The following is a 13,655-nucleotide window of genomic DNA, read 5'->3' on the forward strand; positions in this document are numbered from 1 at the left end:
CTTTTTAAATTATTCAAAGTTAACATTAATTTCATTATAAATCTTCTATGCTTGAAATGGTGTATAATAATGATTTCCAAGGGGGTCTATATAGACCTCCAGGGGCTCATGAAGACCTGCTAGGAGTCTACGAGGGTGAAAAAAAATTAGGAGTCTTTTAGAAGGACAATATGCTATTTCATCTAAAAACCAAAAATTAACAAAAAAAACCGAAAAAATTCAGATCAAACGGGGGAAAAAAATATGTTTCATTTGTTTTACTATTTTCGTTTAAACTCCTACTTCTCGTGCTTGAAAATTTTTTGTTTTCTTTTCTTAAACTTTCTCACATCATAGATATACCTTGCCACCGTTAGAAATTTAAATCTTTCAAAGAAAGTAGCAGGAGGTCTATCAAAAATTGAAAATCACGGCAAGGGGTCTACAAGAGAAATAAAGTTTGGGAATCTCTGGTGTACAAGTTCAAGTCTTTCAAAGAAAGAAATTATTGTGATGCTTTTAAATTTTTTATTCATAAAATTTAACCTTCATTCTAGGAAAAAGATTTTTTAAAAGAGCATTCTATGGTAAAAAGTTGTAAAATAATAATTTACAATTTAATAAAAAATTTTATTTTTTTTCTTCAAAAAAAATTAAAAAAAGAAAATCAACTAAAATTTTATATTCAACATTAGTGTTTTCAAGTTAAGAGGAATAAAAACAATAATAAAAAACTTAAAAACCACTTATGTAATATTGCAAACTATATTTTAAACACACATATAGGCAAATCAACAGACATATGTTGTCTCACAAAGTAAGAAAGAAACAAAAAACCAAAAAAAAATGGAAAGGAAGAAGAAAAAAAGCGGCAAAAACGTCAATATTGCTTTGTCTTATCTCTTTTTTTCTTCTTCTTCTTTTTTGGGTTGCATATTTCGAATTTTTAATAAGAGAGAAGAAAACCACTTGTTCACAGCATGTTTGGTGGTAAATTGATGATAATATGCGAATGCAAAAAAAAATAAAGCAATAATGGCATGTAACAGTAAATTGATTCCACCCTTTTTTTTTTCTTAGCCTTTCGTTCGCGTTGTTATCTCATGCTGAGTTCCCTTTGAATCTCAAATCAGTCGACTAAACTACTTAAGTAACAAACAAATTGTGTAGATCAAAAGATAAAATAAAAAAAATACTATTTATTTATAGCAAGATTATAGAGAAAAAGAGAAAGTATTGAGCACAAAAAAAAAATACAAAAAAATTAAGTTTAAATCAGGGCTGCAGTAAATTGAAATTCAGAAAAATGAGGCACAACGAAAAGTCAGAATTTTTGTTTTTGATTCCACCTTTCATCGAAAAAGACAATACAAAAGTAAAAATTTTCGAGAAATTTTCGAGAGATTTTGACGAGCTTTATCTCGAAAACTATAACTCAAATCAAAATGATTGTGAGACCTAAAATAAAGAGCAACCAGTCGCCTGAAAAACTAGTCCCCGAAGGCTACTCTATGTCGTATAGTTCCGAAGGTATAAGCACTTATTTATATGCGGAAAAAATCTGTTCGTTTTTTTCAACAGGTTGTAGCTCGAAAACGAGTGTATCTGCAAATGCCCAGCAATACAATTTTTTCCTGGAAATTAATCAAAGAATCATTCCTGAAATTAATTGCCACCTTATATTATTTATACTCGTATGTTACATGATACAATTATCGTACAACACGGCAACTCAAATTTCATAGTATTTGAGAATCTAAAAAATTATACAAACATATATTTCAACATGGCATATGTTTAGCAACACTGATCTAAGTCAAATGTGTAATTGTTTCTCTTTTTTCTTTATACATAATGTTTTTTATTTGCTTTTGTTATTATTTGCTTTCCACACTTTTACAAAAAAAAAAGTGTGAAAAAAAGTGCTTATTAATTTCATTTTGTCCGTTCATTTCCGATAATATTAAAAAAATTTTACCCCCATAAAGATAGGAAATTAAAATTTTAAACATCATAGAAACTTATTTCCGTAGAAAATGTTTATCTCTCCTGTTCTAAAAGTTATAGCTCTAAAAGACCTGAAAACGCCATTTTTTGACTATTCATTTAAAGAAAAACCATAAACATTTTTCAGGTTTTGCAAACACAAAAAAACTGTGGCTGACTTTTTCTACCGCATTCCAGCATAATTGAATATTAAAAATGGCTGCAAAAATTAAACTTTATCTAAATCGATTTTTTCAAATTTTGGATATCGTTTTTCTTAATATAATATGTTATAGGAGACTGAAATTTTAGCATCTTTTAGATATTATTAAATACATAGTTTATTTCGTTAGAGGAATTTTTTTTACTTCAACTCTCTTTTCCGTTATCGCTTCTCGAAGTTTGTAAACTTTCAATTATCGACACCATTTATTTCCAAAACTTCAAGCTTTTCCAAATTTTTATAGATGCAGAGAGCTAACTCATCCTAAACGTATGCAATCTTCGAAATATTTTGGTATGTATAGAAATGAAAGTATTTTCACTTGTTGAAGAGAAAAGTGCTACTGTACAAACCATTAGTTTGGCCCAACTTTATATTTTTTGATTTGCCGAGCGAGGAAAATAAAAAAAAGAACATTTTCTCATTTCATACAATACAACAGCAAAGCTTTTTTTCGCCGATAAAATTCAAAAATAATTTATAAATTAAGCAGCAGTTTAGTTAACTGCAATTTTGAAGTTCAAGAATCATGTAGGTATAAATTTTCCCCATCTAACTCAAGCCAATTCTAATTGTTTAAAATGTCGAAGATCTTCCATATATCGCACAACTTCCGTAGATATATGATAACTTAATAGATATAAAATGTTTTCCACAAGATTGGATCATTTTCTCACGTCGGAGCTGTGGTCTGATTTACAACCGATATAATGTTTAAAGTCAACTTTATCACACATTCAATAATACTATTTAATTTATTTTTAATATTTAATACTTTAATATGCCGTAGGCAGGTATATAAAAATGTTGTTAAAACAAATTTTCCAAAGGTATAACATTAAAGGGTAAAAATTTGACTTGATGTAAGGATCAACACGATGTTTAACATGGTTTTCTTTTCTTCTGTTTTTTTTTTTTATTTCAGAGTACAAAAAGTATTAGTAAATTATTTAAATCTAATTCAATAACAATTTCTTAACTTACAAATGCCTATAACATCACATACTCTCTTTATACATAATGCAGTACAGTAAAATATTGTATGTATATAATAGTATATATATATATAAGAATAAAGGGGGAAGAAAACAAAATTTATGCTGCAGGGATTTTTTATATTTTTTGATAATTGAATTTTGCACTATTTTCTTTTGCAGTTTTTTTTTAATTTTTTGAAACATGGGTGGTAGATAAATAGTTTTTAAATTCTCTATATAATTATATATAATATTTATTAATTTACCGGGTATATGAGAATAAAAAATAAATTAATTTGTTGAAAAATTGATATAATATTTGTATCTTGCAATTTAATTACACACACATATATATATATATAGAGCATGTGATAGTAAAATTTAGGAATCTCTTAAAGAATTCAACAGCTGATTTTGATTTTGGTTTAGACATCACTATATACTGTTACTTATGATAAAATGGATTAAGTAAAGACAACAAAATTAAAGCAGAGTATGTAGTATATATACTCGTAACATTTAAATTTCAGCTATAAGAAAGAACAAAAATTTTTGTAGGAATAAAAAAAAATTTGTTTTTATTAATTTTTTGAGAGGGGATCACTGAATTGGCTATCTTTTACCTTAATCTATTAATGGCAATATTAACATAATAATGGCAATCAAACGTCTATAAACAAAGTCATTTTTTTATTAAGGTAGTAATTCTTTTACAAAAAATTTCAACAGCACAAAGTAAAATTTAAAAATTAAAGTTTTCTTTACCGATTTATAAAAATTTTGCCAAAATTTTGCCAATCCCAAATTTGATACAATGGTAGAAAGTCTAATATTAGAAAAAAATTATTTGAAATTGTTGTTTAGAAAAAAATATCTGCTTTTAGCAGTTTTTAAAAACACTGCTTTACAGGAAAAATGTAGGAGCATTTAAATAATCTAAAAAAAATTGTTTGAAAATCTTTTAAAATATGTGCTTTATGAATAAAATACTATAGAGATGATACCCGAATCTTTTCAAAATTAAATAATATGTAATACAAATGTGATATGAATATTGATTTCAACAATCATGCACGGAAGTGATCCCGGATACTACAATAACAAAATAGGGAGGACAAAATAGAGACATAGAGCGCAAGATATCCAAGGAGAGGAGTGAATTCAGCAGATTGTGGGTTACCCGGAAATCATCCCATGTGTCAAAATTTAAATATTCTTTTTTTGATATAATTTAATGGAACCAAAATAAAAATATTCAAAAAATTTGCAAAATATGTTTACTGTCCAGTGATAGCATGATAACGACATATGTCTTTGTTAATAAAAGTCTCAAAATTATATTCAATAAATTCTGGTCACGAATAATTATAAAAAAGAAGCTACCCAATGACAAGATTCAATAGAAATGCAAATAAGAAGAAGAAAATGGAAATGAATTGGTCACGTCTTAAGACGCCCAGTAGTACGTCAAACCCTTTAGAGAGACAAAGGAGACATGGAGAAGAAGTGTGGAGAAAGAATTGAGGCTAACCAAAAACACATGGGCAGAAATAAAGCGACTGGCACAAAGTAGAGAAAGTTAGAGAGGCTTTGTAGAAGTACTATGTTTCATAGGAGAATAATAAGGAATGCAAAAAAAAAGTGCACAAAAATGATATTCTATATAATTTTATATAAAAATTAAGAATCATCATTTATATCATTAGTTATTTTAGGAATAGTAGTTGTAGTAGTAGTAGTAATTCTCAATATTGAATGCATAAAAATCTTCACGAATCTTCAATATTTTAAGTTAAGTTTTTTCTTTTTGAAGAGGAAAATTTTTTTTTACTAACAATAAAATAATTAAGATTTGAACTAACTCATCCTTAACATTTTTGTTTTTGTTGAATGAATTAAAAAAAATACATTTTACCTGCATGTGGCATTTTCCAAAATGCATCCACACCATCCCGCGATAACGGGTGCTGTAAACTTGTGCCAATCAGCTTGATAATTGTATTATTAAACAAGTATAGAAGTTTGAATAAATTTTTAATTTTTTATTATTAATTTAAATAAAAAACTAGACGAAAAACTTGCAATAATAAATTAAAATATTAAAAATAAAATATTTTACATAAAAAAGTAAGGGATAAAGAGAGCTTATAAAGCCGTCTTTTTATTCTATTTTTATTCAAAAATTAATTTTTATAATTTACACAATTTTTTGTCTCTCTCTCTCTCTCTCTCTATACAAATCAAGAATGAATTTTCTATTTCCTCTTTTTTTTCGTTGTACCAATGTTATTTATTTAATATTTTATAAAATAGTTTAATTTAATTTTATGTTTTTTAAATATAAGTAATATTAATATTATTTAACTCCAAAACAAAAGGAATTATAAAATTTTGTTCTTTGAAATTTACTTCGAAAAAAAAAGGATTTGATACTCCGAAAAACATAAAACGAAATATGAATTTTAGCCCGCAAAATCCTTGGGTTTAACTGCGAAAAAATCTGAAAATAAAAAAATGAAAAATAATTATTAGCAAAATAATAATTTTATACAATAAACAATGTTTTAAAATAATTGTAATTATACCGGAGGAGACCGGGAACCGATAAATGAAAATATCGACTCTTCTCTCCTGTAAAATATGACAATGTGTATTTTTTATTCTCCAATAAAACGAATTCCCCAAAAATGCAATTCTGAACTTATATTAATCGTATTTAAGAAATTGAAATCGGTGTCTTAAATTATTTAATCTACATGAGATCACCACATTTTCGCTACAACTCATAAAATTCACGTTATGTCATGTTCGTAGTATATCGCATTTTACTTTTCAATTACTTAAAAAGTACTTCTAACTAGCTAACTTTTTTAAATATCGTTTTTAATTAAGGAAATGGGATGGGGAGTCACGAGACTTCACATCGCTCTTACACTCAACAAATCACTTATATACTTGTCAATGAACTTCTATTTTGTCTTTCAACTTTCAGTTACCTGAACTTTTACTTTTTCTTATATCTTTACTGTTATTGCCAGTGTCTCACTATTTTAATTATCGTTTTCAAATAATTTAGTAAATTTTTCAAAAATTTTTAATGTAAAAAATAACTCATTTAGTTTTTTTTGCATTACAGTAAAGTTTTAGAATTAAAGAAGGAGAAGTATGTATATGTATAAAATAAATTAGCGATTTTGTGATTTTAATAACCTAAGTCAAATTAAAAATAACGTTAGAATTTCAAATAAAGTTGGGTCAAATCAATGGTTTGTATTGTAGCACTTTCCCTTCAACAAGTGAAAATTCTGCTTTTAAATACAGTCTATGTATACCTATCACACTAATAAAATTATTTTCATTCATATACAAAACTATTTCTAGGATTGCATATATTTAGGATGATGCATATATGCAGTCTTTGAAATAAAGCAAAAATTAATATAAAGTGGGGCTAACATAATGCTCGATTTTAAGGTTTAATTGTGTGAGTTAAGAAAAATAATTATATTTTTTAATGTCATGGATTTTACCGTTAGCTTTGTGCGTTTATAGAAATTTGAAAAAGCTTTCGGTTTCGGAAATATAAGGCGTCAAAAAATTTTACAAATTTCAAGAGGCGATAATTTGAGAGGGGGAGATGAAAAAAAAGTTTTCTTCTAGCAAAATGAGCTATTTGTTAGTGCCTAAAAGCTAAAATTTCAGGGTTCCCCAACCTGGGATCTAGAAGAAAACCAACGTCAAAAATTAAAAAAAAGCGGATTTTAGATAACGGTGAATTTGTACAGCCATTTTGTTTTTTTTTAAAGTTTACTTATATATGCCGCGATAGGAGAAGCAAGTCACTGGCTGTCTGCGTTTGCAAAATTTGAAAAATGCTTCTGATTTCACTGCAATAAATAGTTAAAAAATGGTATTTTTAGGGTTTTTAGGGCGTATAATTTCCTGAGGGGGTGGGGGGATAGGTAAAAGTTTTCGTTTGCGGAAATAAATTTCTAGTAAAGATCTATGTACATATCAAATTTCAGCTTTCTATCTTCAAGGGCGTAGAAGTTTTGTAAACATATCCACGGACTGACGGACAGAGTGAAACTAATAAGTACTTTTTTTCAAAAAATTTTTGGAAAATGCTAAAAAAGTGCACAGTTAAATCAGGTAAAAACCTATTAACAAATTTTTAAATCGAAGTGTAACAAATGAAGTGCGTTCCCACCGAAAACTCGATATGCAAAATTTGTTGCCATCACATAACCTACCTATTGTACACACAATACGGTCGGTAAAAAAAGAAAAAGGTATTAATGGTTACTACAGCTTGTACATTTATTTTTCGTAGTTTTTCTTCTTTATACAAACATTTATGGAAATTATATTTGATAATATAGCAAAGATGTTCAAATTAATTTATTTAAATGTCTTTCAAGTTAATTCAAATATTAATGTATCACATATATATTTGTATATAATAAATATACATGTGATAGTATTAATGTGATATAGACTAACAAAAACGCAAAAAAGTATAGGGTAAAAAGTTCATAACTTAAAATAAATATTTTGTATATAAAAAATTGTCTGGGATTGTTATTAGAGCTCTTAGGAGATGATTCCTTTGGAATATTTTTTAAGAAAATTTGTTCGTGTAGAAAAAAGAAGAAACTCGGATTTCTAGATGTAATTCTGCGTAGATGGTTAGAGAAAATAGAATTTTAAAAATTCTCCCTCATACTGAATAAAAAGCCAAACATACCACCTAATATAGGAGTAAAGAGATAAGTTAGAATAAAAAATGGGATTGGAGAATTTTATTCGAAAATTTTGCTCTTGACAAGGCCCCCATTTGGAATTTTGGAAACATTCAAATTTCTCTCGCATCCTCATTGTGATGGATTGCATTTCGTATATTTGGTAACGATAGGCAAATATTCCCTGACTTCAAATGTACTAGATGTATATATAACAAATTCTACAAAATCTATAGAGTTCAACATTATTGCATATAGCACAAAAATCTGCAATGCTAAAAATTCAATACCACTAACCAAACTTATGTGCCTTACATATAAATTACATATAGGTAAGCTAGTAAAAACTTTATTTTCGAAAAAGATGGATTGTTGCACACAAAAAAAAAAATAAAAAAAACCACGGCTTTAATAATGGCGACGGCGTCGGCTTGGCTCATGAATATTTTCAAATGTTTTAAAAAATGAAGAAAAAAAAAAAAAGAAAGTGTCAAATTTTAAACAGGTTTTTTTTATTTCTTAACTGCTGATTTATTTGTGGTTAATATTTTTGTGGGATCAATGTGTGTATTTCGTATAAGAAAAATGAATACTTAGGTCATTAACAGCAGTAATTTTTGTTTCGTATTTCTTTAACCATCTCCTGGATATGTTTTTTTTTGTGTTACGCAAAAAAGAACAAGTTTTATTTGGCTCTAGTTTCATAATGGTGTCCATTTAATATATTTCTAATCTTTCTCTTGTACATTTAATTATTAACAATATGGAAAAAAAAATTTGTTATCTCACCTCACACTCGATTTAATTTTCCATTAAATTTATCAACGAAAAGGCAATACTTAAATCTAATCAACCATTATATTGTTGTTTGTTAGAGTAAAAAAACATTAAAAAAAAACAAAAAGGAAAAAGGCAAAATTGACCGCGACAACAATTAATAAAATGCTAGACTATTTCTCTTTTTAAAAAACAAAATAGTTTTAAAAATAAAATAATTTTTTTCGGTTTTTTATTTTAAATTTTTAAAGCTCTTATGAGAATGAATATTGGAAATTCCTTTATGCAACTGTAGAACAGATGGATGACATAACTTAAAAATTAAAAAATGAATTAAAAAAATTTGCTCCTCAAAATGGACTTCAAGCAAAGAAGTCCGCTTTCTAGGCGGACGCTATACCAACTGAGTTATACGGGTATGAGAAATTGTCGACAAATTGTTCTGCACATTGCTTTATATAATAATCGCCATGATTACTATGTATTGTTTATATACGTACGGATTCAATAGTCTTTGAGACACTCAATCACAAGAGCGTTATAGAAATAGAATTTTGCCTATCACACTAATGTTATTATAACTTAATTGTACCTAGGTACAAACGGGCAATAACAATAGTAGAAGTTTATATTTTTTATTAATTTCTTATGGGAATAAATATTTTTTAAAGTTTTTTTTCCAATTTTTTACTATATTTTGTCCCTCATGTAATGTAATTGGATCAGAAAACTAAATAAATTGGACCTTTCTTAATTAATTCCTATTTTTCATGTACTAGGATATTTCAAAATTCAAAATCACATGAAAATTGCAATATTACAATAATAACGTTTTGAATCGTGAATTTAAAATTGCAATAATACTATATTTGTATACAATTCAGCAATTGCAACTCATTAGCCGAATTTCATAATTAATATTATTTTTGTTGTAATTTGAAAATTGAATTTTTAAAATCGAATTTTCAAGGTAAATTTAAGACAAAAGAATATACGTATATATTATTACTGAATTTACCTTAAATCTATTTATGTATATGTTTCTTAATTAAAATTTATAAGCTTGTATTACCCTGTATAATTTGGAATTCAAATATATTAAGATCTCACTTTTCGCGCCGGTGGATACTTTGCACATAAAAGCACAAATTAAAAAAATCCTTATTAGAAAAAGACTTTTCTTTTAAATCGAGTACGTTTCGTAACCAAATCCAACGAACTAAATCTACTAAAACTAATTGAAAATTTTTTTTAAAATAAACTTTTTTAACTAAATTTTAGAAAAGAAATTTGAAAATTTTATGGGCTTACAATAATTAATAAAAGTAAAAAACGCTTATAAATAACTAAATAACTAAATTATTTTAATCTAGAAATTAAAATGTGCTGATTTATAAAATGAAATGAAAATTTAAATTCTCTACTTATTCTAAAAACACAATTTTTAAAATACGTTATTAAAATAGAATTTATTTTTTAATACAATTATATGCATTTTATATATCTTTCAATTGGAAATTCAGAATAATGTATAATAACGACTTGTCGATAGTAATTAACATGTGTACAAGGAGAATCCCCAAATTGTAAAAGCTTACTTTAAAAATATTTTGAATATAACGTTTGGATTACATTTCGAAAAATCACTTTTGCTTTCATCAAATTTAAAATTTTGTAATGATTAAATTTGAGTTAAAACGGTAACGCTAATTCAATATACTTTTACCCATAAGTCTTTGTTGCTGCTTATTGAAGAGAAAATTTTATCAAAAAGCAATTGAGAATTCAAATATATTTTTTTTTATTTTTTATATAGATGATATCAAATTAACATGGAAAGAAAAATCTCATATTTCAAAAAAACAAAAAATTAAAATGAAAATTTTTTTTTAAAATTGTCACTCTTTTGTGAGCCTCTCCGAGCTCCTCAATTCCATTTTTAATAAATTCACGAAAAAATAAAAGAAAAAACAAAATGTTCACGAAAGCGTTTTAATTAAGCGTGGCGTTTGTTACAGACTTCGCTAATGCATGTTTGCATTTTTTGTGATTTCTAGTTTTGCCAGAGAATAAGATATCTAGTATTAACCAGTATTTATTTTAAAAAGTACAAATCTGCAATTTTTGTAATTTATATTGTAATATTTGTTCGATAAATATAAGTAGTCTGTTGAAATTTCCAACGTTCGAAAAGATTAAATACCTGAAATACAATATGAACGTATTAAATATGAAATACAATATTAAAGTATGTATGTCTTTTTTTTAAAGAAGCATAATTTTAAGGGCACGAAAGTACACTTTTGACAAGAAAAATCTCTACTTTTGAGTGTATTAGAACTCGCTTAATAGAAAACTCAATTAATAGTAGCTCTCTTAAAATCACATAATTCTAGCCACCAAAGTTTCCACTTTCATTCAATTTCGCTCACTTAAAACCTCATAATTTAAATTTGACAAAAAAAAAAACAGAAACTTTTTTAAACAAAAAGTGTAAATCTTTTTGTTTTGCGAAATTTGTTGGCAATTTTTTTTGTAAAACTATTGAATGTGAATAAACAAAATGACCGGATATTTTTAAACTATTTTTGTTTAATTTCGCATAATGTGAATTCATTCGAGTGTCGCCTAAATATATACAGGATGATTCAGAAAGGTATACAACAACATATACCATTGGTTAGAGGGTCGAAAATGGGTAAAACTTTTGCTCCGGAGTCGGTGCGAAATCTCAAGGGTTTTCGAGATACAGGGATTTTAACGAATTTTCACGAAATTTCTAGTTATCTAAGCTTTTTTGATTATAAATTCCGTTCCGGAAAGATAGGGGCTTCAAACAAACAGTTTCTGAAAGGTCTAGTAAAGGACTTAAAATAAACACCTTACTTGATTATGTACTTCGTATACTTTCGGAATACCAATTATTCGAACTTTAGGAAAAATTAAATTTTTCCCTTTTTTTTATTTTTTCAGCTTTTTCTAACCAGGTAATTTCGTTCGAAATTTTTTGTAACTTTGAATTTTTTTTTACAGAATTCTGTCCACTTTCCCAAACCTTAATTTTAGTCACTAAGTGTTGAGAAATCTTTTATGGTACAAAAGATATAGCTCGAAAACCATTTCTATGCTAAGATTTTAAGGGCCCAAATAAAGTCTAAATATTGTCTAATATTTAGACTTTATTTGGGCCCTTATAAAGTCTAAATATCTATGCCAAAAAATTTCATTATTTTAATTGATTTTAATTGATTTTAAAGCTAATATCCCTAACTATTACAAACAAAATTATCTTTATTTATGATGGTTTTAATTTTAAGGATCTAGTGTATATATTTTATAGAAAACATATTGGGCTCAACAAGTGAACGCAAAGAAATTTAACAGACGCTAGCTTTTTATACAGTTTTTCGAATTACTTCCTGAAAAGCCTAGAATAAACATATTCATATTCAACGAGCAGGCTCACTAAAATGAGTTTTTCTATTAATCAATGCAATAAAATTTCTCTCCAAATTTCTTAAGATACTCCAAGAAACTTTATGTTCAACTTAACTTTATTGTGTGTAAGAATATTCATTCGTAAATATTGAAATAATATTACAATTGATTAGTATACTAGTAATATCAAAATTATTTTTTATTTTGATAAATAAAACGTAAATGAATTTTTTTTTCATAAATACGTACCGACTTAAAAATGCTTTTCTTTTAATTGCATTTTCATTTTCAGAATTACTTTTGAGAACTCAACAAACACATGTTTAAATTTCAAATGGAAATTTGTATGTCAACTTTTATTTTGAGTTCATAAATCAGTAATATTTTAAGGCATTATGATACTATAATTGTAAAAAAAGTTGGATCAAACCAATGGTGAAAATATTGTTTAAAAGCAATCAATTATATTATTTAAATTACTTTCTTTCATATGCAAAAATATTTTAAAGGTTGCATACATTTAGGATGAGCAATGTGCGCAATCTTTGAAATAAAATAAAAAAAAATTTAAAGAGGCGTCAACGAATACGAGTAATAACTCGAATTCAAGAGCGCAATTGCGTTAGTTAAGAAAAATCATTATAATTTTCAAAAATACATACTTCGAGAAGGGGCAACTTGAGAAAGCTCGGACATGGAAAAAAATTACTTCTGACGAAATAAACTAGCTAATTGGTGTCGAAAAGCTGCAAAAATTTTAAACTAATAGAAAATTGACATCAAAAATTTAAAAAAAATGTATTTCAGATAACGGTAAATGAATTTTAAAAAAGTAATTTGTTTTGTTGCAATGAGTAGTTAAAAAATGCCATTTTTATTGTTTTAGGGGCTATAACTTTTAGAAGGGGCCAGATAGAAAGAAAATTTCATCTGTGGAAAGAAATTCCTAGTACTCGTAAAGATTTATGTACATATGAACATATGTACTTATGTACATTTCAAGAAGTAAAATATTTGTTGTAAAATAATTTGTTAATTTTAAAATAACTGTATGATAAAGTAAAAGTATAGGTACAGGATATAATTCAAATTGTTGTATGGCAATTACTTGAACCTGTGAAACAGTTGTATTGAAACTTCACAGATATGTCTGATCTATAATTGCAGGCACGACAGCCAAATTTCATGGATTTGACTTTATTATTTTTCCAAATAAAATTGGCTTTTACTCTAACCTGTTAAGGAAGTCCACCAAAACTTCAGGAATATATTTGACCTTTATTTGGGCAAACGACTGCCAAGTTTCATGAATCTAGCTTTATTATTTTTTCGAATTATAAAAATTGCTTTCATCTCATTAAAATTTTTAGAGCATGTGTAAAATATAATTGACAGATCTATACAAAATTTCATTTTTATACCTTTATTAATTTTTGAAATATTTAAAATAAATTTTTTTAATTCGATGGCAGCTACCCGAACCCGTTGTCCGAATTGGTCCAAATATAATAGGGTTCATCCTTATCACATAAG

General features: G+C 26.6%; 1 protein-coding gene across 8 annotated transcripts in view; it reads right to left on the bottom strand.

Annotated features, from left to right (window-relative positions):
* The window catches only part of LOC129606923 (paired box protein Pax-6), a 277,309-nt gene that overhangs the window by 237,894 nt on the left and 25,760 nt on the right, over positions 1–13,655 (bottom strand). For 5 of the 8 annotated variants that reach the window (XM_055517576.1, XM_055517582.1, XM_055517571.1 and 2 more), the window contains exon 2: positions 5,575–5,665. In XM_055517576.1, coding sequence (XP_055373551.1) covers positions 5,575–5,665 — 91 coding nt within the window. Of the gene's footprint in view, positions 1–5,080; positions 5,554–5,574; positions 5,666–13,655 lie in introns of those variants that run through there. The other 3 variants (XM_055517610.1, XM_055517604.1, XM_055517596.1) reach the window with 2 other exon arrangements.

This window comes from Condylostylus longicornis, unplaced genomic scaffold (genome assembly GCF_029603195.1).
Source record: "Condylostylus longicornis isolate FDR11 unplaced genomic scaffold, ASM2960319v2 ptg000003l, whole genome shotgun sequence".
Lineage (NCBI taxonomy): Eukaryota > Metazoa > Arthropoda > Insecta > Diptera > Dolichopodidae > Condylostylus > Condylostylus longicornis.